Source organism: Colletotrichum karsti, assembly GCF_011947395.1.
Source record: "Colletotrichum karsti strain CkLH20 chromosome Unknown Scaffold14, whole genome shotgun sequence".
NCBI lineage: Eukaryota > Fungi > Ascomycota > Sordariomycetes > Glomerellales > Glomerellaceae > Colletotrichum > Colletotrichum karsti.
In genome coordinates this window covers 969631-995114 of record NW_024065914.1, presented here as the reverse complement: position 1 = coordinate 995114, position 25484 = coordinate 969631, and the positions used below count along the sequence as shown (strand labels likewise).

The following is a 25484-nucleotide window of genomic DNA, read 5'->3' as shown; positions in this document are numbered from 1 at the left end:
TACGTCGGCAAGGGCGGCTGGGAGAGCTCACCGACGCACCGACCACCACTCATCGTCGGTGAACGTCAGGTGGGGTGTCTCACCGAAGAAGGGCGGAGTACACCGAGCGGTGACATCAACATGAAGCGGGAGGGTCCTCCCCTCCCTCATCGATACAGCAGATATCTTGTCGGATAAGGTGGAAGTGGAAAGATTCAACAACTCAAGAAGAACACGTTGCTAATCCCCTCATTCCTATCAATTCAGCCCCTCTCCCCGCCATTGCATGCATCCTATTTATCAAACCATGCGCTGCCGCCTGAGCTGCTGCAAGGCGGCGACCTCCGACGCCTCACCGGATGCCGGAGTTTACCTTACCTCTAGCGCAGTGCAATCCTCACAACTTACAAGGGAAAGCCAGCTGGCGGGCGCCAACCGGCCTTATCTTATCAGAGACAGCTCCTCCGCATGCAAGATGCCCCACCAAAGGTACCGGGCCGCTGATCAGGAGGACAAGGGACGGACGTTGAGCCGGTCGCTGGCGCTGAGCAGCACCCCTCCTTCGCTGCCGCCCCCAGCCATTCCTCGGGTTGCTTTTAGTATCGTATCGTTCTTTGAGTCCTACTTCAATCGTCTTCTGTCCTCACAAACCAATTGCTTCGTTTGAGTCGTTTCCATCTTCTGGGTATTTGAGTCGGTAATCGCAGAGTAAATCATGTCAGACCTCCCTTCCAACGTTCACGTCTCACAGCACCCCTGTCTGAGGGCGAAGCTATCCCAGCTGCGGTCCAAATCCACGGCGGCCAAGGATGTGAAGACGTTGGTTCACGAGATCGGGTTGATCGTGGCTACTGAAGCTCTTGCTGCTTCGACGACGGCGAAAGATGGCCCCAAGGCATGTTACGTCTACAAGCTTCCCCGAAAGCTGTGTCCACGAGATGTGCTGACCGTTCCAGGACGCGACACCGCTAGGTTTCGAGTTCACCTCGACCGAGATCTCCCCCTCCCGCCTCTGCCTCGTCCCGATTCTCCGATCCGGTCTGGGCATGGTAGACGGTACATAGTCCTCCTCCAATCCCAGTCTCCAGCTTGGACTAACATGCCTCCCAAAGCCGTCCAGACGATCCTCCCGGGCCCCGTCCCCGTCCACCACCTCGGCCTCTACCGCGAGCCCTCGACCCTCGAGCCCGTGGAGTACTACAACAACCTGCCCAACCACATCTCCTCGGACGGCTCCAACCCGGACGTCAGCAGCCTGGCCATCATCCTCGACCCCGTCATCGCCACGGGCGGCACCTGCGCCGCGGCCATCCAGACGCTGCGCGAGTGGGGCGTCAAGCGCATCATCGTCATGGCCGTCATCGGGGCCACCGAGGGCGTCAAGCGCGCCGCCTCCGAGTGGGCCAACGCGACCGAGATCTGGATCGCCGGCGTCGACGCCGAGCTGACGTCGAGCGGCATGCTGAAGCCAGGCGTGGGCGACGTCGGCGACCGCCTGTTCTTGACGATTGGCAAATGAAGTGGGCGGGTCCGTGTGTGCGGATGATAATAGGTAGCTTGCGTGCGTGCCTTGCTTGCTTGGGGACCTTCGTGGTTAGATTATAGCATTCATACAGGGGGCTGGGTGCTGGAGTTGAATACAATGTCATTTATTTTTGGTATAAGACTCTCTCCGAAGTATGGCTCTGGGTGTTTTGCCTCTAGCGCCCTCACAAGTGCGTGTATCTCTCCTCATCAAGCAGCGTCTTCTCACGCCAGCAGTCTTCCACCCATTCCGCAGCGACGATATGAGGGATCTGCCGTCGGGTGCTGACCTGACTTCGCAGGTCCGCCGCGGCTTCCTTTCGGCGGTCTCCACCGCCCACAATCACAACATGAGTGGCCTCCTCGTCCTCGAGATCGGGCGTCAGCCGGGCGCCGCCATACAGCAGGAAGTTCCTAAGCTTCACTAGCCCGACCTCGTCGACACCATCCCCATCATCCGCGTTGTGCAGATGAACCAGGCAGCGGTGGAATATCGCCCCCTTCATCTGACCCACGCTGTGACCCCGCTCCTCCAGTTGGTTCAAGAATTGTGCCTTGTTGAAAGCTGGAGCGTCTGGCTCTTTCTTTGGTATATCCTTGAAGATGTCTCGAAGCTCGTCGGCGGTACTATCGCGGGCGTAGCTATCGCCGTACATATCCGTGTTCTGGATAGCGACAGTCTTCAATGCCTCGGTTGCGTGTAGGAGATGTCGTTCTTCGTAAGGTAGGACGAATTGATCATCTTGCGAGAGGCAGTCTTGCAGCCACCTAGGCCGGATGATGTCAACGCCCCCCTCCTTCTGTCCCTCTTTCACGAGACTGGCGACCTTGACCACCTTCTTGTCCGCTAAGAGAATCATTCCCGACCGGGGAACCGCGCGCTGGGAGATTTGGCCACCGTTTTCCTTAATCAACGATTCGAGCTGGGCCTTGGTCTTCTTGAACGGTTTCATCGACTCCGACAAGACGCAAAATTCGAGTCCCTCGAAGAGTTTCGTCTTTGCTTCCTCAAACTCCACAAGCATGTTCTCCGTGCCGGCAATAGTCAACTCGCGCTTGACACGCTTCGTCGTCCTACGCTTGCGGTTCTCGACGCTCATCGTTTTCTCCTTCGACTCGGCCTCCACGCGCTTGCGAAGGTCCTGGAACTCCTGCACACTAAGCCCCTCGTTCCAGTTCTTGTCCAGTCGCAGCTTGCGGAAGCGTGGGAATCGAAGGGTGAAGCCGAGGGCGAACTGGTCTGACGAGCCGATGCTCGCCGCTTTCGCCTCGAGAACGAAAGAGTCTTTCGGCCGGATCCAGACGTCGGGCTTCTCGAACTGGCGGCTGTCTCCAGCCAACTCGATGTATTCGACAGGCGGCCTCTTCGCGTCCCACGTGTGCCACTTGCCCTCCGTCCGATGCCGGATCTCGGCGTAGTCCTCGGCCCTGAAACCACCGCCGACCTTGAAGAAGCTAAAGCACTTCTCGGGGCTGGCGCCGGCTTGGATGTGATTTTCGCCGACGCGAAGACCGCACATGAAGCTGGAGAGAGCACCGCCTCTGCGTCCGGAGCCGTAGTAGCCGCCAATAACGACGCAGTCTAGCGACTCTCCGAACTCGGACATGTACTCGGGCTTCACCTTCAGCCAGTCATCGTTACGGCTGTTGAGGCGGTACATTGATCTCGGATTCTTGAGTACGAGACCCTCGGACGCCTCCGCGACGACTTTGCGGAGGAGCGGCTCGATGGCGTCTGGCGACGTTGCTGCTTCGTACTTGTGGATCTCGAGTCTTCGGTGAACTCCTTTTACGACCTTTTCCAGTGCTCGGTGGCGGTCTCGGAGGGTGTACTGTGTCAACGGTTGATCATTCAGGAGGAGGATGTCGAAGACTCGGTAAAGCGGGCGAGGACCAGTTGTGTTGTGCGCGTCCTGGCCCGCGAGAGCCGCCGTCTTCAACGTTCCGAAAGGCATTATCTTGTCGACCTCCGGGTCCCAAGTGATCATCTCGCCGTCCAAAATGAGGTTCCTGACGCCATCTGCAAAGGCATTACCGATGTGGCGAGATAAGGCGCCCTCCCGTAGATTGACGCCGTACAGGTAGGTGTAGTCTTTGGCCTTGCGAGACCAGTAGCAGAAGCGAAAGCCTCCGGGTGCAGCGGAGTCTTCCATCATGTGCATTTGCATGCGCTCGCCGTCCAATTTCTCCTCGATCCAAAACTCGGGGTCGTCCTCTGTCGGCCGGAGGTAATCCACCATTTTCTGGAACGAGGATGGCATTTGGAACTGCGCGAGCTGGGGCTGAAAACACTCCATGAGCGAGACGCCCGTATCTTCTTGCTCCAAGCGGACCTTGGGGTCGCACAGCTCCCAGCAGACACGCCTTAAGCTCGACGACACACTGAAGAGCGCTTCACCGTCCGGATGCCATAGGTTGAGTAAGGTCCTCTCGGTCGCGCCGACCTTCATCTGCTTCAGCACAATACGGATCAGCCACATAAGCTCCTCCGCGTTCATGCGCTCATAGAAGATCTCGAATACTTCGAGGTTCTCGAGCTCGCCGGTTGACGCCGCAAGCTTGTCCAGCAGCTCGTTGACCTCAGCGATGGTCATGTCGCCGACCTCCGTCCGCATGGGCCGCTTCGACAAGACCTCGAAGCATCTACCCGCGAAGTCGCCCGCTAGTCGCGACGCGGTGGTGTGGCCGGGGAGCTTCCAGTGGAGAAGGTTGTAGCCGTCTTCCGAGTTCTTGTCGATCTTCATGAGCTTGACGAGGAGCTTGCCGATGGCGCTCTCTTTCAATCCGTAGACGCCGCGGTCGCGATCCTTGTCTGGGAGGATGAGACGGAATGCCGGGTAGATGTCGTTTCCCACTTCGTTGCGCCATCGCGAGATGAAGCGCTCGATGATGTGGCGTCTTTGTTCCTGGGGCGAGAGCTTGGTTGCTTGAGGGCCCCTCTTGGCGCGCGGTGGTCCTCTGCCGGGAGGCTGCTTCTTGTTCTCGTTGAGTGGGTTGAAGAGGCTCTGAAAAAGTTCCGAGAAGCGCATGGTCTGCGAGTGGTTCCGCGGACGGTTCGGGTACCTGCGCTGGTGTGAGTAATGAGGTGAACGATCTGGAGGGGTCGCCTACTTCTCGTCGAGTTCAGCCAGCGTCATACCGCCGACGACGTACTGTCTCTCATCTTCGTCGATCGCCATCGCGTCTGGCGACCGCTGACGCTTGCGTTGGCTCATGATGGTTGGTAAGATGCGCCAACAGCTCTTTCCGACAGTGGAGACGAGTTTGTTTCTGGCTGACTGGAAAGAACGATGCGCATTGAGGAAGTGGCTGACCGGCTGGCGAGGTGAAAAAAAAACAGAAGCTTATTTGAGAAAACTCGAAGCGTCGGGTCGCGTCATCACTTATAATGTTCTCGTCGCATGTCGCCAACTAAGGTGAACTAACTGACGGTAGCTCACTGGCTGGAAAGGTTGCCTTGGGTGATGCTGCCTAGAGTTGTTGCAGGAAACCATTACAGGTGGGTCCCCGTTCTTAAGGTCACAGACAGTCTTACTCGCTTAGTTGCATCTTTCCCCAAAGGGGTTCCTCTATGCACCAAACATAGTTAAGCATATTTGCAGTTTTCGCATAATCGCAAGACAATTTGTTAAGGCGCAGAACTTCTCCTCCACGCCCTTTCTTGATTTTGACTACTGAATTTCTTACAATCATGATCTACATCAATCATTCCATGTCTCATGACTAGATACGGACACCACGTTCCCAGATTTCGACTACGAAAGTACCCCGGCAAGATGGAAGCGCTAAAAGTGTGCCATTACCATATGCCTACTGGCGACCGCTGTGCTGCGAAGAAGTCTCGCTGACGGCCTTCTCGGCATCCCAACGCTGCTGCATGGGCTCAGTAACGGTCTTCTTCTCAGACTTGCGGCGCCAGAGGAAGAAGGCAGCGAGACCGAGCAGGGAGACACCAGCGATGGAACCGACAACGGCACCGGCGATGGCGCCGCGGGAGAGGCCACCGGAGGACTTGGAGTCGGCGGCAGTGAAGTCGGCCGCGGTGTGGGGAGTGTTGCCGCCGGAGTCGGTGGTGGTGACGTCGACGGAGGGGTCGCTCTTGACCTCGGGGTCGCTGATGGTCGTGTTGAAGCAGGGGATGCGCGTGGTGAAGACGTCGACGAAGGTGACGTCGGTGCAGGCGTAGAAGGTCTCGCGCTTGGACTCGTCCTGCTCAAAGTTGGAGACGTAGAGCATGCGGTAGGTGGCGTTGGAGCCGGCGGCGGTGCCCTCGGGAGCGGTGGGGACCGTCACGCAGGTGTGGCCGAGGTCGAGGCTGCCGACGTCGCTGGGGCCCAGGAAGGTCTCGAAGTCGGAGGCAGACTTGGGGTCTGTGGCGGATGTCAGTCGGATGCTCTTGGTTGTATCCGTTGGTTTGCGGAGATTCCATCTTACCGTTCTTGTAGGAGACACTCAAGTGGACGGCGCGAGTCATGTCCTGGGTGACGAGAGCGAGCTTGCCGTTGACTACGTCTTCGTTAGAATGCCGCTTTGATGGTCCGCCGTGTTTCGGACAGGCGCCGGAACAGCTCAGACTTGAAGGGACTTACCCAGGGGGAACTCGGTGCGGGCGCCGACGCCGTTAGTCGATCCGCACGGCGCGGTGTTGTCGGCATCGGCGCTCCACTCACGGTCGGGAGGCCAGAGGAAAGCGGCCGGTCCCATGTTGTCGGCGGCCATGACGTTGCCCAGCAGCATGCTGCCGAACACGGCGACTGACTTGGCAGAAACCATCTTGACGGGGTGAAACTTGATGAAGATTGACTTGACAAGAATCTGAGAAGGGGGAACGCAGGTCTCAGGCAAGGAAGTTCGAGCAAGTATCAAGGCTCGGAAGGATGGGAGTGACTTGAGAAAACCAGAGTCCAAAAGACAGAGTCGAGGGGCATGCGGCCCTCCATATATGCTCGCGTGGTGTTGCTGCAAGACGGGCGCCGAGCCAGCCAACCGCTTCCCATGCCGAGAAACACGCAAAGAACAGGAAAACAAACGCATCCATCGGCGGGCTCACCCGCCAAGGTTCAGTTGGGCCGACCAAACCGGCGCCAACCCCTGGCACCGATCACGACCCTGTCCCGGTCTCTTCGCAGGTGTTGCTACCTCGCGCAGGACGGTCCCACCTTGCGTGTGGCTCCCCACTCGAGAGAGTTATCTGATGAAATTGTGCCCATGTCGCGGTCCCACCACGTTGGCGCTGTTAAGGTCTCGATGGTTGCTCCACCCAGGAGCGGAATCGCCTCATATCTGATCATCTGATAAGATGGATCCCCCGCCGCCCATTGGGCGTGCGCATCAGCTCCGCATCACTAGCGTCGCTCGGCAAGGGGGCCGGGGGGACCCAGTGTCGCTCGATGCAACGGCCAGCTTCTTCTGTTCTCGGCCTCGGCATCCCGTTCTCGTATTTGCCCCGGCCGTGACAGAAATCTCTGTTCTTCTCACTGACTCTTGGTTTGTTTCGTTGGTTCTAAAAGGCAACGCCCGCCGCTCGGGGTATCAGTCATCTAGTTTAAACGGTCTTGGCCATCACCCGTTTCGAGAAGCTCGTCTTCAAATCACGAATCAGCGCCCAGCAAAGTTTTAAACTCGGAGGCCGAAGTCACCTCGCCGCGCGCTCGGTGATAAGCTGGCCAGACAAGTTGCTTGCCTTGTTCCGTCAGCCCTCTTCTGCTAGACCGGATATTGGTAAGACCATGCTCCATCTCATGACAGTCCATTAGTCAAAGGTGCGGCAGTATCGAACTCGGCCCAGGCTTTCCGAAACCCCAGTCACTTCAGCGCAGAAGGATATCGCGTCTTCAATCGGGCGGGTTCCAGGTTTCTCTCGGCCCAGATAAATTATTCAGCATGTGAAAACACCGGGGTTTTCAAAGCGACCATTCTAGAGCACTTATCAATTCGGTCTCAGAAGCCAAGCAACTGCAAATCATGCCCTCGCTCTTCTGCTCATGTACACCTCTCGAAAGACAAGACGTCGACGAAAATCGAAACGGATGAAGAAGCCGTTATACTTCTATTGCCCATTCAACAGCCTTGTATCGATTTAATCCGTGGACGGACGAGTTGTAGCTCGTTGCCGAGACATGGCTGACCACCAGTCTAGAGCGCAACGCTCTCTGCAACGATGCCCAGCTGCAATCGCATCCTAGTGGTGGGATTCACTTCCTTATAGGGCAATATCACTATGTGGCCTTCCTCGGCACAAACACGGTCTTGGGGCTGGATTCGGGTTCCCGGCTTTTCCTAGGCCTTGTCAACTCTTGGTCTGCAGCAGAACTGGTTTTTCATCCCTGGACTTTGGCCAGATGTACTTCAAGACCAGAAAACTGAGTCACTTCCTGCAATCAGTTTCGAAATGCCGCATCTTTGGTCTCTGTCTTCCGCAGAAGGTTCCATCTCACTTCCTCGTGAGCGACGATCAAATTCCAAACAACAATAAGTCCCAGATACAAAATACCAGGCTATCAAGGTAAGGGAGACTGGTGAACAAACCTACTCTCTTGGTAGTAGAAGAGCACTTTGCAGACGGACTCGGGCCCAGCAGTGAGATCGGGTTGCCTGTTATTTATCCCACCGCTGTCCGCGCCTCACGAGTCGGGTCTCCACCGCCAGCAATGGCTTGCTCGAGGAACTTTTGCATCTTGGTTGGCCGGTCCCGACCCAGGGCCTTGTGACAAAGGGCAGGGATGTCCTGGACCACACCTAAAGAGAGGGGACCCGATATTGCGGATATCCCGGATTGACTGATGAGGTGCTGATGTTCTTGTTGGCGCCGCTGCCGGGTGTTGCTGTTCTGCCCGATTTCTCTTAGACCTGAGTTGGACGTTTGACATCAATGTCTTTGGGGTCACAATTTCATGTAGATGACCAATCATTGAATAGGTAATCGCAAGAGATTCACTGTTAGCATGCAGAAATATGGGTGGATTGAAACCTCTGACATTTGCTTGTTACGCTCTGCCATGCCTGGATGCCCGCCTTCCTACCATCTCTTACCATCGCTGGTATTTACACTGGACCTACCAACAGCGAGGGCAATACTAGAGTTACCAACGGCAAGGGCAATCACTGTTGTAGCCAGGAGTAGTTGCGAGGAGGAAATAACCGTGGAGGACTGCACTTAACGTAATGAGCTGCAGCCTACATGTAGGTCCTTGTACTTTTCGTAATGAATTCTCTTATCATGTTAGGGCCTGTGCCCATGCGTCCATGTTGGCTTTTGCCGCCTCCAGCCAGCTCCCCTGGATCCTTCCTAGTTCACCACCAATACGGCAGTATTGCCGATTCACATATAACCTGGCCAGAACATACCATTGATGAACTTCACAAATACCTGCCCAACCAAGGGCAGGCCTCTCTCCATGAATCAGACTTTCCTTCAAGGTAGCTCTTCAGACCGTGCTAGCGTCCTCGACGTTGAGGAGGACAACCATGCACAAGATGCCAGGAATAATAGGTTGCTTTTGATGAGAAGAAAGGTATGTATGTATGTATGACATATATTTAGCAGGGCTATGTGGGCGGCTAGAATAAAAGGCGCGAGCGCGGGGATGGGAAAGGGCCGCGGTCTTCTCATCGCTACCGCCCGACACCTTTACATCACCTAAGATAGCCAAGGCACTCTTGGTGGCACCACCGCTTCGGGCATCCAGTTTTCCCATGACATCTGATTCTAGAACGACATTATCGCCGAACAGTTTACCAGTCTCCTCCAGAGAGAATCCGTTGGTCTCGGGCAACCAGAACCAGATGATGACAACGCAGACCAGAGGCACAAAGACGAAGACTAGAACTTGATTGAGTGAACATTCTTCGGAAACCGACGGGGCTCTTGTAAAGCTTACCGAGATAATACTTCCAGCCAATCGAAGCAAACGCTGTCGATGCCGAACCGGTGTAGATGAGAGTGATGGCGAACAAGCCGGCCACCGAGAAGGAGACGCCTTGAGCACGCATCTACGTGGGGAAGATCTCGGACAGATAGACGTAGCAAGCTCCGATAGGTTAGTAATAGCCCCAGTGTGACAACGTAAAAATCTGAACACAATTGGGAAAACTTACATGCGTCCATACCACCAGCAAAGAAGGTGATGAACAAGAAGAGGAACAAGACCCCAAATTCGTTGCCGACGGCGTTGTCCGTGCCATCAAAACTGGCTACCATGGCCGCCTCACAAGCCACGGCAATGGCGGCGATCGTCATGCCGCCGACCATGAGCTTGATACGGCCGACACGATCGAGAAGCAAGGCGTTGACCCAGTTCCTGGCGGCGGCCCACGAGGTGCAGATGCCGAGAAGCAGCAAAGCCTTCCAGCCGGTGATGCCCAGTCCCTCGTCCAGGATGATCTGGTAATTGTTGATGATGAGGACACCACTGCTCTGGGCCGCCACAATGACGAAGAAACCCATTAGGAGACGCTTTCTCGTCGCTGGCGTCTCCCGCAGGCCGATCCAGTTGAGCTCGTTGCAACGGTCTTCGGCAACCACGGCCTAGCATTAATGCTGCTATAACTACTCATCAAGAAGAAAGGGCTTATAATTGTGGTGGCCGAAATTGACATACAGCAATTGAGCCTTTTCACAAAAAAACAGGAAATAGGAATTTATTAGTGTTTGATCGTGATGCACCGCTAGCAGCAGCTCACACAGTCCACCCTATAAATAAGAAACAATAATACAGGAAATAGGAATAATAATGATGGTTCATTTGTCAAGTAACCTACAAGAAGCTATGTCTGCGTCTTTTTCCCCATCCCATCATCAAGCCCTTTCATAAAAGCTCATGCGAAAAGTAGCGCTTAGTCTCTCTTAACGTGAGCGCGCACCTCGATCTCGACTCTCATATCATCGAAAGCTAGGCGGGGGACACCAAGAGCGGTCCACGCGGGCTGGTGGTCGGGGCAGTACTTCTTCAGGCAACGGACCATGGTCTCCATGGCCTCCTGGTTGCAGGGCAGGTGGTGAGAGCGGAGGAAGAAGACGTCCTCCCAGCCACGGCTGCCGGCGAGCTTGAGGGTCCTGTCGACATTGTCGAAAGCCTTTTCGATCTGAACGACAATGTTCGGGTCGATTTTGTCGGTGTCACGGTCCCAGCCACCTCCAAAGCAAAGATATTCTGTTAGAAAGATGTACTTTATATGCGAGAAAGGTACTATGTGGATTAAAACTCACCCTGGCCGGAGCACTCTATGACATCACCGACACGGACAGCTTGGCTGTACCAGAGGCTCTTCTTGACGCGCTCGCCGTAGCCCTCGTAGGAAGTGTAAGTGAGGTGAGACATGGTGATGAGTTGTGTGTCGCGGACAGAAATCGACGGAGGTGATGATGGTATATGGACCACGACGCGGACCGAGGTGTAGAAAATGTGGACGCCGGTTATATACTACTTGGTCACAAAACAAAGCGAATAGATTCGGGGACGCTGAGGGTTTTCCTCCAGAGGGCGCTTTGGAGTCCTGCTTAGGTCACCAAGATAACCCGACTCATTCTGATGAGTCGTGCAAATTCAGATTGGAGACCGCTATGTTGCCTCTGCTGCTGCACATGTTGCCAGCAGCCCAGCAAGAATAATAAACATGACCCAAGTCGGACCCGTTGGAAGCTTCGGGATTGAGGTGGAGGTGCCCCACGTTTCGCCCGGTATCAACTCCGCAGGGTCCCGTCAACTCACGGGATTCTAGCGGGGCTGGTGAGCCGAATATTCTCGGGATCTTTCTTAGTGGGGGCAACCGCTCAGCCCTACCTTATATCAACGACGTACATGCATGCCCTCCGGTCTCCAACCGGCCTAACTCTTAGCCACGAAGACGCTTGAAGGTTTGGGGCCGGGATTTAGTTACTCTTACCACTTACGTTTCTGCATAATTGACAACACGCGGTTGGCTGAAGCGTCTTACCAGCATTCTCTAACAGCGAGAGCAGACGCACTATCTTGGGTGTATCGTTTCTATTCAATAGCCGATCTGAGTCTGAGTACATAGGTATTTGTAGGAACGTCCCAGTCATCTCATGTAATCTCAAGGGTCAAGGGGAGACGGGGGCTATATCTAATAGACAGATAACCCACCAGGCGATACGGTCCATCCCGCTGGTTTTCTTTACCTGCGCGCTGCACGAGATCGGCTTCAACCCGGACGCGCAGAAAAGCCCCATGTCCCTAGAGTTGTGGGGGGCGATCAAAGCCCGCCAGTGGCTACTGGACCAGACGGCGCAGGTTGTCGAAGAGTGTCAGGGCTCGCAGACGGCCGAGAATTTGGCTACCTGGGCCGACGAGGTGTGCGAGGCCATCGCGCGCCACACGATCGAGTTTCGTGATTTCAGTTCCCGCGTCCGTCTTACCGGCGCTTTAGTGTCGCTCGGAGCGGGCCAGGACCTCATGGGACTAAGCGCCAGATTCGTGAATAAGGAGGACGTCATCAGTATATGCGAGAGATGGCCGCGCTTGGGCTACTGTGATAGGCTCAAAGCCGTCGCCGAGGTCGAGGTTGCAAGCAAGCCCGGGTGTCTCTTTGAGGACTGTACGGGGGCTTTCGACCCGGGGATGTACAGCGTGGACTGCTTTGAAGGTCTGCAGGGAGAGCTGGAAAAGGTGGTCAGTTAAGATGGTGCAAGTTCCTGGGGCAGAAAGTCGAGCTAAAATGTCGCTGGCGCGTACGACGGGTCGTGTGCCTTAAGAAGATGCCGCAATCTAGGACACGAATTTTATGCTGAACAGATTGTATTCAAACATAGACCAGTCAATGGTCTGCTTCCAGGCCTTTTCAGGTGTGCCGCATAAACTCTTAGATGGTGTTATCGGGCTAGAACCGTGCCTGAAGAAATCTCGTACGAGCTTTGATCACATTGACTCGGAACAATGGGAATGCCCCAGCAGTCAACGGGCGTCTGGCTAGATTTCGATTAGGCCAAGATAAGTTTTGAGCTGCGCTGGAAATTCTGAGGCAGACAGATAATGCTGGACCCCCATACTCGGAACTAAGAAAGATATCCCGATGTTTTGGGATGTGCTCGTAGTAGATCTGTACACACCAAAATTGGGTCTCTCTCCGGATGGACGCATAGCTAACTCTGTCTTTTCCCCCTCAGCCTCGACGAACGGATACGATGGCACACTCATGAACGGCTTCCAGGGCCTCGGCATATGGATTGATTTCATGGAACACCCTGATGTAACCTGGCTTGGAACCATCAACTGCCTGTACTGGATCACCGTCGTCGTCTTAGCACCAATTCTCAGTTGGGCTGCTGGCAAATGGGGTCAGAACTGGTTGAATCACCACATACGTCAGCGCATTTTATGACATCAGAATCCAAGACCAAATTCCTCATTATGTTTTCAAGCCTTTCTCACCTCGTGCTAGAAGTTATATGTACTTACCGAAATTGGAAGGTCTTCTAGATTGGGATAAATATTGTACTCGCGGATGAGTCACCCAAAAGTGCCAAGTATCATGCATGTCAGCATCGTATTTAAACACCACATCGCCGCCGATCGAACAACTGAATGAAGCCATCTACGTCGAGAGTCTGTACCATGGCAATTGAAATCAAATCTGCAGTCGAGTCCGACTGTCTGATCATCGTCAAATTGGATAAAGCAGCTTTTGAGGCAAGCAGCGACGGCGAGTTCGACAGAGTCCTCTTCGCGTCAACGTCAACAAACCCTGGAGACGAGGAGTTCGCTGATTCCATCAAGAGAGAGGCTATGATCAAGCAAATGAGGGAAGATCCCTTCGTTCATCTAATCAAAGCTGTCGACACCGACCTCTCCGGCGACGATGCTATCGTCGGCTTTGCGAAGTGGTTCATCTGGCCAGAGGGCATGCCGCCGCCTCCCAAGCGAGAATGGTGGCCTGGATGTAACGTGGAAGCGTGCGATCAGTTCCATGGGGGCGTAGACGAGGTAAGGAAGAGGTTGATGGTTGGAAAATTCTGTGCTTGTAGGCCACCGTTATACGGGAGACCTGTTGGCATATGTGCTATTGCTAACGATGAATGTTCTAAGACCTACAGCCGGTGGCCACGCACCCTGATCACCGACGCAGAGGGATTGGTAAAAGACTGATCGAATGGGGGTTAGATGAGGCAGCAAGGTTGGATATTCCTGCGTTTCTTGTTGTGTCGGCCGATGGTCGCCTTTTGTACAAGAAGTGCGGGTTTCTGGACTTGGACACGTTCCGCATGGATTTCACGGAGTTCGGAGTCCCTGAAGTGTGTACGCTGTGGGCGATGATCAGAGAACGAGCTTGAGCTACCAGATCAGACACGTATCCGAGGTGCTAGACAAGCAAAGGAAGGTTTGCCCTTCATTCCAACTTCATCATGATTCATATGCTGCGCCCGAAACAACCCACTACAACTCCAGTCTCGCGGCTGCTACTTCAGGCTTTGAAGTTCTCACTACCTTGCAGTCACCGAACCTCGGCAGTGAACCCACGGGATCAGAGCTTCTACTGGAGGATCTCGCCCCTTTCAGGTACAGTCTATCGAGCTCCATCCCGAGCTCTTCATGACTGACCTTCGCGCTCAGCCAATGCTGATTGGTGACATTCTCATCAAACACCCACTCATTGCGACCAACCTGACCCTTCTTTTCATCGAGATTGATGCTGTTGTATCCGTTCGCGTTTCCGTATTCAAGAAACGTGCCCAGACCTTCGATCGCATACAACATGGCGATAGGGTCATAAGACCGCCGCGGCTGGTAGTACGTGTACAGGATGTAGGCAGCACGTACCGGGTCGGTCTCCGGGCCATCGGCCATTAACGGCCCTCCGGATTGCACCGATTGTCCTAGTGTGTATCCGGCAAAAACGATCGGTCCTTTCCATTCATGTATGACGTGCGCGGTGGTGTGCGGATCATCACCCCAGAAGTTGAACTCGTATCCGCTGGGATAATCGCCCCCCATGACCACGAGTTCCTTCACTTTGGTCTCGACGAGTTCAGGGCCTGAGAGATTTGAGATTGAGTCGGCGGTCGAGTTAAGCAAGCCCGAAAGATTGTGCAGGAATCCGATTGATGCAATCGTGACCGAGTCGTCTTCGGCCTCGGCGAGTAATTCGCGATAGAGCTCGACAGGATCATGAGCCTCTTCGGCGTTCGTCATGCTTCTGGGCCAATGGGTGGCCAGCTTACTCGCGAACTCTCCCGCTCGCTTGCCCCAGTTGTCAAAGAACGGGATGTCGTTCAGAGGACGTCGGGCGCCGATGGGTACGTTTGGAAGGTCATAGTGGTTGAGGATAGCCGAGGCGGCTAAGACCGAGTATGAGGACTGAGAGTTGATGTTCACTCCGAGGAGGTTGACGTTTGGCGAGGTTGCCGCCAGTAGGAGCGCGGCCGCGTCACTGAGAAGATGTTAGCTAGAGCTCATCATCGAACGCTTCGCCTGGTTGAAAGTCTTACTCGCAGTCACTGAACAAATCAGTATCCACAATAAGGTTTTTGAGAGCTGAAACCATGACAACTGCGGTTAGAAACAGAAACAGGCTGCTCAACATTTCAAAGTTGTCGGTGAGTAATATCCATCTGATGTTGGTGGCTTGATAACGTGGAAATGAGGGGATAACACCGCTGCATGGTACCATCTGCTGCCAGCTGCAGATATCTAGGGCAGTGGAGGCATTCGATAGCCCCGCCACAGCCGCTGTGGGGAGGCGGAACCCCCTGTGGACGCTAATGGAATCGGTGCGCGGTAATTGAAACATCGTGGATTGTTTATCGTCGCACACTTCGAACCTTCAAAACTCTGGTCACGATATTAATCATCTTCAATGATGTTGAACAACTTCATCTGCCAACGTACTTGACCTTCAATCACCACTATTCACTTGAATATCTTTGGATGATCTGCCTCACGACAGCTTGCCGACTTCAGCACATGGAGATGATCGATAATGCGATGTCCATGACGCAGAAACCCCCTCTGGGGATGTCTGGGACGACCACCAGCTGCTTGATATCGGACGAGACGCAGCGAATGTCGACAAGGTACAGGCAGATCCCCCATACGCTTATTCGCTAGGGCCCCTCTCCCCCCTCCCTCCCATCGACAGGGCAGAAACAAAGTGCGGATCGGCATGCGTTCCGGCAGCCTCAATGCCAGCGAGGCCAATCAATGACCAGAAGATTCACTGACCGGACGGATTGCGCCATTCAAGCTGCTACGTGCGACACGACCCGGTCGACCTGGGGAACCTGCGGCGGTTACATCCAAGCTGAGCGCGGCAATGCTGGTACTTGAATGCTGCCCTCCCGAGCCGCGCAACCTTGTCAACCCCAAATCTGCCTGCTTCCTTCCACAGGACGACAAGGTAGCTAGATTGTGCGTCGCCAACAACACTGCGTAATGATTGAGTCAAGTCAGGCACGAGGGTCGATCAAGATGGGCGTCGAACAAGACAAGGCGAGAAAAGAGGAATCTCCAGCCCCTCTCGCGCACCAGACCAGCATCGATGTCCATGGTATTGATGACGCTGCCATCATCCCCAAAGGCGCACTCGACCCCGTCTATGAAGCCAAGGCTCGGGTCCTCAACCGTGCGGTACGTAACGACTACCTCGCGGGCTACAACTACCGTGGCATGCGCTGACTACTATGTTCAGATTCAAGACATCGGTATGGGATGGTATCAATGGCAGCTATTCATCGTTGTTGGATTCGGTTGGGCAAGCGACAACCTGTGGCCCATCGTGACGTCGCTGATCTTCACCCCGATCGCAAATGAGTTCAAGCCGACTCGACCTCCTCTGCTATCGCTCTCCCAAAACATCGGTCTACTGGCTGGAGCCATGTTCTGGGGATTCGGATGCGACATATTCGGTCGGAAGATGGCTTTCAACCTGACTTTGGGTCTAACGGCAGTCTGGGGCATGATCGCCGCTAGCGCTCCAAACTTTGCAGCCATCGGAATCTTCGCCGCGTTCTGGTCCTTCGGTGTCGGCGGGAATCTGCCTGTCGATTCCGCCATCTTTCTCGAATTCCTTCCTGGAACCCACCAATATCTGTTGACGGTCCTGTCGATTGATTGGGCTGTCGCTCAAGTCATCGCGACTCTTATCGCCTGGCCTCTTCTCGGAAACCTGACTTGCCAGCAGGGCGAGACTTGTACAAGGTCAAGGAATATGGGATGGCGATACTTCATCATCACTATCGGCGGCCTTACTTTGGTTATGTTTTTGATACGATTCGTCGCTTTCACGGTCTTTGAGTCGCCAAAGTACTTGATGGGGCAAGGCCGCGACGAAGAAGCCGTCCGAATCGTTCACGAGGTAGCCCGGCGTAATGGCAAGATATCTTCTCTGTCGGTGGAAGATCTCAAGGCGTGCGAACCAGAGGGATACGTTGCTCGTACCGACGCCACGGCTGCCGTCAAGCGAAACCTCGAGAAACTCGATCTCAGCCACGTTCGCGTTCTTTTCTCGACATCTCGTCTTGCTCTAAGCACTGGGCTGATCATGGCCGTATGGGCGCTCATCGGACTTGGCTATCCTCTGTACAACGCATTTTTGCCGTACATCCAGGCGACAAGAGGGGCGGAGCTTGGTGATGGAAGCACATATATCACGTACCGGAACAGCTTGATCATTGCTGTGACTGGTGTGCCGGGCGCGTTACTCGGTGGATGGCTAGTCGAACTCCCTCGACTAGGGCGAAAGGGGACACTCTCGATCAGCACCGTTTTGACTGGAGTTTTCCTCTACTGTTCGACAACTGCGCTGACAAGCAACGCGCTTCTAGGTTGGAATTGCGCTTTCAACTTCGCCAGCAACGTCATGTATGCCGTTCTCTACGGCTTTACCCCGGAGCTCTTCCCGACACCACAGCGCGGTACCGGCAATGCACTGACGGCAACTTGCAACCGTATCTTTGGTATTATGGCAGTAAGTGCAAGCATCGCGACTTGGACATCTGGTGGAAGCAATGCACTAACATTACCCGTAGCCCATCGTCGCCATGTTCGCAAACCTCAAAACCGCCGCTCCCGTATACACAAGTGGGGCTCTCTTTATCGCAGCCGGACTATTGGTGTTGGTAATGCCATTTGAGTCGAGGGGAAAGGCGGCTTTGTGAGGCTCCTGATGTCGACATTATTTTCTTGACAATTCGCGGCAAGACCAGGGATCACGTAGAAAGAGGAACGAGAACCCTTCTAGTCTCCGGTGTGCAGAATGACGCGTCGCGCTGTGACCGCCGGCTCCTGCAACGGCGAATGTCCTCCGATTTCCGGTCTGTCGTATCCAGCAACGGCTGCCGTCGTCATCGACCGGCCCGGCCTTTGCTCCCTTTCCGCGGGCACGGCCTAATGCATATCTACTGCTCAATCCTCACCAGTACAGCCGGGCTCTTGGCGAGCGTGGTCGGGACTCAAGCTCCCGACCGTCGGCACTTCAGTATCGAGACGTGGAGCAATTGAGATTCCTTGGAGCCATTTCATACGTCAATGGCAGATGAATTATTTCGCGATGGGTCTCTCAGTCTTGGCGTCATGGGTCGCGGTTATCTCGCCCACGGGGACTCCCCCGCTTTCCCCTCATCTGCTCTACCGAGCTGCCTTATCCAGTTTCGTTGCCAATGTTGACGCGGGTTCAGATGGACCCCAATTTCGCACCTTGTTGGACATATTTGCTCCTAGTATCGGGCCTTTCCTGAGATGTTCGTGATATTACCAATCCCAACTATCTGGATGATCTCAGCCAAGCCTTCGGGCATGCCAGGAACAGCCTCCGGCCATGCGCCCACGAGCCATTTCACGTCACCCGCAGGCCGCGATGTGACGGTAGGGGAGCTATAAAACTTTCGTAAAGAGCCGTCGACACCCGTCTTTCACAGAATATCGAAGGTCCAGCGCATCTTTGCAGTCGCGTAACCACTTGAAAAGGTGTGACATCGACATCATGGTTGCCTCCTCTCGTTTGGTCCTTTTGGGCGCCTCTCTGCTCGGCTCTGTCGAAGCAGTCAAGTATGGCTACAACCATGTCGTGGTTCGTCAAGACACCGACGTCATCGCCGCGAACTTCCAGGATGTCGAAGGCATTGACTTGCTTTCGCCCGCGTTCCTCAGTCCCGAGGGGATTCCTGCAGGTTTCGCCGACGGCACCAAGGGCCCAACAGACGACGATCTTCTGGGTACGTTGAAAGAACCTACACTGAGCAATTTGAACGCGCTGCTAACCCACTCAAAGACACCTTTGTTCAGGACCTCGCCGACAAGAACGACTGGTTGACCTACAACAAGGCAAACTTCACTTCGGAGGAGGGCCGCCCGTTCCCATACCTCTATCTCTCTACTGGATCCAAGAAATCTCGTAGGGTAGCCAACTCTACCGAGAAGGTTCGGGTTTGGCTTCAAGGTGCCGTTCATGGCAATGAGCCTGCCGGCGATCAATCTTTGCTAGCCCTGCTGGGAGCCCTCGACGCGAACCAGACTTGGGCCGCCTCGCTCCTGGAGAAACTCGATGTAGTCATTCTGCCTCGCTACAACCCTGATGGCGTATTCTACTTTCAGCGCACCTTGGCCACAAACTACGATCCGAACCGCGACCACATCAAGCTCGCCCGCAAGCAGACTCGCGACATCAAGTCCCTCTTCAACGAGTTCAACCCCCACGTCGCGGTCGACATGCACGAGTACAGCGCCACCTCCCGCTACGGCAGCTACTACCACGCCGCCGACGGCCTCTTCTCCGCCGCCAAGAACCTCAACATCCACCCCGACATCCGCTCCCTCTCCGAGGAGCTCTTCGCCAAGAACATCGGCTCCGCCATGGAGTCCCGCGGTCTGCGCTGGGAGCCCTACGTGACGGGCTCCACCAGCACCAACCCGGACTTCAAGCCCACCTTCGCCGAGGCCGGGTCCGACGCCAAGATCGGCCGCAACGCCATGGGCCTGACGCAGTGCGTGACCTTCCTCATCGAGATGCGCGGCATCTTCCTCGCCGACCAGGAGTTCCAGCGCCGCACCGTCGCCGGCCTCACAATGGCCTCGAGCGTCCTGCAGACGGCCGCCGACAACGCCGAGAAGGTGTACACCACCATCGAGTCCTCCATCGCCGACTTCAAGTCCTCCGACGCGGATATCGTCATCACGGACTCCTCGCCTGTGGTCGACCGCAACTTCACCATGGTCAAGATCGACGACGGCTCTGTTGTGCAGGTGCCCATCAACTTCGGCTCCACGACGCCCGTGATCGCCAACGTCACCCGCGCCCGCCCGGAGGCCTACCTCATCCCCGCCGCCTGGGCCGATCTGGCGGAGCGTTTGAGGGTCGGCGGTCTCGAGGTCGAGACCCTGAGCGAGCCGTACAAGGGCAGCGTCGAGGCTCTCAACGTCACTTCGGCCGAGTTCGAGTCGGGATACTACGAGGGCGTCATCCTTGTTACTGTGACCACGGCTGCTTTCACTAAGGAGGTTGAGTTGCCTGCCGGCAGCTTCCTTGTCAGCACCAGACAGAAGAACGCCGCGATCGCCTTCAACGCCTTGGAGCCGGAGAACATCGATTCGTACGCTAGCATGAACATCGTGCCGGTGGAGGAGGGCGATGAGTACCCCGTCTACAGGGTTCTCGCCTGAGAATATCTCATTTAATGATAATTAGATCTCGACTAATAACAACTAAGCATTGAAGTACTTCTATCTTACACGTGATAATGCAGAATCCCGTCTTACCATCAACAAGCCTTACACAATGCGCTGCCTCCACTCAATAGCCTCAATATTCTCCCGCCCCGTCATGAACCGCACCGCATTCCTCAGAATCGTCGCCAGCACCTCCATCTCCTCCTCGTCCCGCGGCCCGTAGATCATGACGTACCCGTCCGCGACGTGGAACCGGTTCGCGAAGCGCGCCGTGCTGGGGAGCGAGAGGCGGTGCCGCTCGGCCCAGCCCTTCTCGATGGCGAGCTTCGCGTCGGCGGGGTCCAGGTAGAGGTGGATGGAGAGGTCGCCGTGGTGGTGTCCGATCTCGCCGCGGGCCGTCTCGGCGGCGTCGGGGACGGTCCCGGAGGCGAGGACCTTGGGGGCGACGAAGAGGGCCGGGTTCATGCGCTCGTAGAGCGATTTCTTGGTCTCGAGGAGGGTCGGGTTCTGGGATTGCGCGTTGGCGAAGAGGTTTTGGATGAACTTTCGGACATCGTCAGCATTCTTTCACTTTCACTCGTTTTTTCATGCCAAGCGAGTTTTTACCTCTCTCATGTTCTCCGGCGCATGTTGACTCAGCTGCCTATGGGGCACGATGCCGCCCAGCTCGGCCCTCTTGCCCTTTCTCTCGGGGAGCTCCTTCATGTCCTGGTGGTATCCCTCATCCGGGAAGTCGCCCGTGTGCGTCGCGGAGGACTTGGAGAGCGCGAAGGGGCGGATGCCAAGGGTCACCATGAGCCAGCCGCCGAAGTTGTGCGGGACGCCGCCGGGACCGAGGGCGATGTAGGCGCGGTAGTCCTGGACGACCCAGACCAGGAAGGAGGCGGCGACGGCTGCGGAGATGGAGGTCTCCAAGGGATGGCGGGTGAGGTAGTTTGTTATTTGGCTCATGGTGCTCTGGGAGGCCATTGTGGCTATGGGTTGCACAGGGAGAGTGTGGTTCGTGAGACTTGAAAGTGCGGCGTGAGTGATGCGATTGAGAGGATGGTACCTTGACTGAGCTCTGGACCTTGGATACTGAGGTGAGTGAAGGTTGAAGTTGGACGTCGGACGGTGTTCAGGGGCGGCACATGGCTTTTGGGGAGGTCACAGGAGTTGTAGTCTGTGGCTGACGTAGATCTGTGCTCAAGCTGCTGCTGAGGAGAACGCGGACGGCCCGGGAATTGTGGGGTTAGTCAGCCCCGCTAAGATCGGACGGGGCCGTGCACGGGGGCCGGTGCGCCGTGGGGAAATTGAGGGGTCGGAGACCGGGGAACTCGGCCGAGATGACACACACAGTATGAGTCTCTTTGAACATCCTCGGATGCTTCAGAGGAGCTGATGGTTATTATGACAACATTGGGACTTATCCATCTCGGCTGTACACAAATCAAATCATCTTTGAATTCTTTCTACACGGACGTATGCTGCAAATGTTCAAAATCACTCCTACCCGTTCAAGCTACCGCTCTCTACATGGCGAACTTGTACTTCACACAGCCAAAGTCGCGCTCCCCGCCAACGGTATTGATACCACCTAGATGGGTTAGTATTCCACTTTCAAGCCCCTTTCAGCATACTGGGTAGGGCAGCTCACCTTGAAGCCCGTAGCCATCATTCCAACCTGTTGTCAACCAGGGTTAGACTCGTACAGTCGCCGTTACTATTGGGACAAAAAGACTCACAATCCCTACGGATGTTCCACCAACCATCGCTCCAGCAGCTAAATTCCACAGGACTGAGTGGTTGACCAGGATTGACCTTTTGTTCGGCGAGGCCATCCGCGACGCAATCCTGGGGCCACTCAACCGAGAGCTTGTACATCGATTTGCCGCCTTCATACTCCGAGTTATTCCAGCTTTGGCCTGGTCGAAGCTCGGATAGTTCGTCGAGTCTGCCGCATGCCCATACCGACGCATTCTCCAATTTGAGGTCGACATTGCCAGGATCTGGACCAGTTACGCACTTGGCCTTTCCTCTCTCCAATGGCGTTTTCTTCGCAGCCCTTTGAGGTCGGATAACATGCCATGAATAAGTCCCGCAGGCGTCTGTCCACGAACCATCTACCCCCATCTCGTTTTGCTGGCCACCATAGTGGCCGCCTGTGGGAAGCGTCAGGGGTCAAATCAACTGGTGGAATGGGACAAGTTTGAACTTACAGTCACCCATCGCGATGAACTTGTACGCATCTATGCAAGACTTTGTACACCCTAAAGGCTTAGGGGACCATCCGAGCTCCACTGAGTAGTCCTTATAAGTATCCGGCGTGACAGGAGGAGCCCGACGCCTCAGAGACATCGTGCGCAGCTTGTGTCCCTCTGTGTCGACGATCCACCTCAGCTTCGACATGCGGTTCTTCTCGACTTCTGCGCAGAACTGCTCGGTAAGAGTATGCTTCTCCCCAGCAAAAATAGTCCATGGTAGACCGGATGCCTCTCGTTTCCCACACTGAATTGTCGGATCCTTTGGTACCTCGTCCAGATTCTGAAGATTGAAGTCTATAATGATTTGTTCGACGTCGAACATTTCTTCAATGATCTCAGGTCTTGCGAAAGACATAGGTGCCGGCATGCAAGTACAATCTTTGAAATCTCCCTCCTATGATGGCTCATCAGTACGTATATCAAGACTGAATGCATCACCATGGACAATGGAAGTTGGAACTCACCTTTGTACACTTGAACTGAGAATCTCGGGATCCATCGCACAGCCGGCATTCCGGCTAACGATTGTCAGCTGAATAGTTGTTCAAAAATGCGAGACTTACCATATCTTCTAGCTTTTCAGGGCAGGACTTCGGCTTCTCTGTGTCAGGTGCGTGAAAATTGGTCAGGGGAACAATTTCCGGCGTCGGCATTTCGAACTTGTGAACGACAGCATCCACCACGTTCATGCCCTGCCAGATGATGATAGCCATCGAAAGACCAAAGCCGCCCAGAAGGACTGCATCCTGGTCAACATGAAGGCCCATAGCAGCCATCACCTCTGATATCTCGAGTGGTTCACCAATGGCTACCGCATTGCCCTGCGAAGCTACTTCGGCGGCATTGATATTGGCCACCCTCGCCAGCTGTTGGCCGCCTCGCTGTATCTCCTGCATGAGCCTTTCGTTCTGGCCCAATCTCTGGGTGATCCGTGTGAGCTGCCGCCGTCGACATTCGGTATCTGCCGGGCCAGCTCTGGCGCCGAGCTTGAGCGCACAGGATATTTCTTTCGCCACGTCTTTCGAGATGGAGATCAACTCATCACGGAACCACTTGCTCAGGGCTACTTCGACCTGGCCATTGTCGCCTTTTGACAGCTTGAGCCCTTGTTTTTGGGGGGCGTCGGTTGCGCCTGGCAAGGGTGGTTCGGTAAACCAGTCATCGACTCCAATCCACTTTGGTTTATATTAGAGTTATATTGGATCTGAGATGGAGGGCGCGAACGTATTCAATGCTTACTTTAGTCGAGGTTCCTTCCAGTGTGAGATATTTGGTATCGACACCAATCTTTGGCGGCCTGAGGATTGATCTGATCAGCCGGTTCCTTAGTTTTGAAGATGAAAGCACTTACGATGAAGGCAGTGGGACCTCCACAGGGTCAACTTGAATTTGCCCAGGCGCAATGGCGGCATTGACAGTGCCTGTAGGTGCTGAGGTTGCCGTGGCGTGCGGCTGGGGAAACCCCAAAGCAGGAGGAAGTAGAAACAGCAGTCCTAAATGGAACGCGGCACAAATCATCATGGGCGAAGTTTTCGAAGAGTGACTGCTGAGAGAAGTTCGGGGGATCTGACTTGCTACTTTCTTGAGCGTCGAGCATGGCATACAAATATCAAGCTCGAGAGCGAAGGGACCATTGGGCCTTACGGCCTACTTATGTAAAATATTCTGCGAGTACTAAATACGTACACTCGTCGGCCATTATTGCTCTTTCCGAAATTTTGATAACGTGATGGAAAAGACGGGCAACATGTCGCGGTAATCTCGCCCCTGCCACCTTCAGTGCCACGTACTTCCGGCAGGAGCTCACTCCAGACCGGACGCTTTTGGCGCCACCTGGATTCTATCTTTAGACGATCTTGCCATTCTCATCAGAAACTGTCAGACTTTAAAAGGCTACAACTTTACCCAGCAGGAAGCGGCTGGAGTGAGGCGAATTAGGGATGCTTCCCCAAATAGAAAATGAACTATCACCGTAGACTGTCTGCAACAGTGAGATCCGACAATGGTGACATTCTAACACGAGAACCAGCTGTCGTTTAATGACCTCTGATGCTAAAAATTGATTGTTTCCAATTCTGGACCAACGTATCTTGGGGTCTATTACGCCAGATGGGGTCGTAGACCTTCAGTGTTGGCCTTTATTCGAGGTGACACATGTGCCGAATGATCAACTTTCACCCCAACGCGGCAATGTGCATCAACCCCCGAAGTCGATGGTGAGGCCGTTCTTGATATCCTCAACATCAGTTTACTGCTTGGCAACAAGGGACGGCGTCCGTTCCAACAGACTATCCCCCAAGCGGGGGCGGGGGCGAAGCTCATGCCATGCGAGTGCATGCACAGTTCCTGGCAGTGAACCAACACAAGTAGGTGGGCATAGAGGAATTCATTACGGTGGGATACGAGTTTCTTGGCTACATGTAACCTGAGCCAATCATACTCCGATAGTTGTGGTTGGCGTTTACTACCAACCAACATAAGTGTCGAGAAAGCAACTGGTGCGGGAACTTTGTAATGGACAAGTATCGTGTAATTGGGGCTGGAGGCTATGAGTCGCATTTGCATTTGGGGGCAGCTAACTGCACCCAACGACAGGCGAGCAAATACCAGATATGCTATTTGGAGCCAGAGAAGTTCTGGGATGACATGACCCGAGATGAAGCAGACGGACGCACATATTTTAAATTTAAAATGCCCGGCCATTCCCAAAGAAAAGTGAGCAGTAAACCATACTTTAGCCTTGTTCTATGAGAACTAGGATATACCACATTCACGATGTATTTTGCAGTCATTCTTCTGCTGGCTTTGTTCCGACCTGTTTTTTCAGCTGGTCAATATGTAATTGAAAAGAAGAGCTGCGGCTCGGAAGGTGCGTATGCCTAGTGTCATCGAAAAGTTATTCATCAAGGTGTTGCTTCATATGAATGTTTTTTTTATTTTCGTGCTACACGATGACCGCACTTTTTCCTAATGTCATCAAGAGCGTCGTTTGCTCACAAATCATATCATGCAGGCTCGGAAATCTACGACAACATGAAGGGATCTGTCGACAAGGCGATCCAATGGGCTGCAGATGCTGCACTGGTGCTTTCGAAGCCTGAAAACGAGAGACATCCCGCGA

The 25484-nt window shown here is 54.6% G+C and overlaps 8 protein-coding genes across 8 annotated transcripts; 3 read left to right on the top strand and 5 right to left on the bottom strand.

The window, feature by feature from the left end:
• Positions 1-694: 694 nt before the first annotated feature.
• Positions 695-1498, top strand: CkaCkLH20_05231 (uracil phosphoribosyltransferase; the record flags this gene model as incomplete). The annotated part of the gene is made up of 3 exons (XM_038887950.1): positions 695-883; positions 936-1035; positions 1092-1498. 3 exons carry the CDS (start codon positions 695-697, stop codon positions 1496-1498), a joined length of 696 nt encoding a protein of 231 aa, XP_038746992.1.
• A 190-nt stretch (positions 1499-1688) lies between these two features.
• CkaCkLH20_05230 (DNA ligase I) lies at positions 1689-4718 on the bottom strand (the record flags this gene model as incomplete). The annotated part of the gene is made up of 2 exons (XM_038887949.1): positions 1689-4566; positions 4615-4718. 2 exons carry the CDS (start codon positions 4716-4718, stop codon positions 1689-1691), a joined length of 2982 nt encoding a protein of 993 aa, XP_038746991.1.
• A 595-nt stretch (positions 4719-5313) lies between these two features.
• On the bottom strand, positions 5314-10823 carry CkaCkLH20_05229 (uncharacterized protein; the record flags this gene model as incomplete). The annotated part of the gene is made up of 8 exons (XM_038887948.1): positions 5314-5873; positions 5938-6009; positions 6093-6318; positions 9138-9325; positions 9384-9482; positions 9601-10030; positions 10366-10655; positions 10712-10823. 8 exons carry the CDS (start codon positions 10821-10823, stop codon positions 5314-5316), a joined length of 1977 nt encoding a protein of 658 aa, XP_038746990.1.
• An 807-nt stretch (positions 10824-11630) lies between these two features.
• CkaCkLH20_05228 (uncharacterized protein) lies at positions 11631-13607 on the top strand (the record flags this gene model as incomplete). The annotated part of the gene is made up of 4 exons (XM_038887947.1): positions 11631-12108; positions 12629-12826; positions 13102-13445; positions 13548-13607. The coding sequence occupies 4 exons, from the start codon at positions 11631-11633 to the stop codon at positions 13605-13607; spliced, it is 1080 nt and encodes a 359-aa protein (XP_038746989.1).
• A 288-nt stretch (positions 13608-13895) lies between these two features.
• On the bottom strand, positions 13896-15003 carry CkaCkLH20_05227 (inosine/uridine-preferring nucleoside hydrolase; the record flags this gene model as incomplete). The annotated part of the gene is made up of 2 exons (XM_038887946.1): positions 13896-14889; positions 14948-15003. 2 exons carry the CDS (start codon positions 15001-15003, stop codon positions 13896-13898), a joined length of 1050 nt encoding a protein of 349 aa, XP_038746988.1.
• An 887-nt stretch (positions 15004-15890) lies between these two features.
• Positions 15891-20114, top strand: CkaCkLH20_05226 (carboxypeptidase 2; the record flags this gene model as incomplete). Its single annotated transcript, XM_038887945.1, has 5 exons — positions 15891-16085; positions 16147-17424; positions 17486-17571; positions 18423-18670; positions 18727-20114. 5 exons carry the CDS (start codon positions 15891-15893, stop codon positions 20112-20114), a joined length of 3195 nt encoding a protein of 1064 aa, XP_038746987.1.
• Positions 20115-20222: 108 nt separating this feature from the next.
• CkaCkLH20_05225 (uncharacterized protein) lies at positions 20223-21089 on the bottom strand (the record flags this gene model as incomplete). Its single annotated transcript, XM_038887944.1, has 2 exons — positions 20223-20663; positions 20727-21089. 2 exons carry the CDS (start codon positions 21087-21089, stop codon positions 20223-20225), a joined length of 804 nt encoding a protein of 267 aa, XP_038746986.1.
• A 542-nt stretch (positions 21090-21631) lies between these two features.
• CkaCkLH20_05224 (uncharacterized protein) lies at positions 21632-23884 on the bottom strand (the record flags this gene model as incomplete). The annotated part of the gene is made up of 8 exons (XM_038887943.1): positions 21632-21696; positions 21757-21783; positions 21845-22261; positions 22319-22757; positions 22828-22881; positions 22927-23538; positions 23603-23660; positions 23715-23884. The coding sequence occupies 8 exons, from the start codon at positions 23882-23884 to the stop codon at positions 21632-21634; spliced, it is 1842 nt and encodes a 613-aa protein (XP_038746985.1).
• Between the last annotated feature and the right edge of the window lie 1600 nt (positions 23885-25484).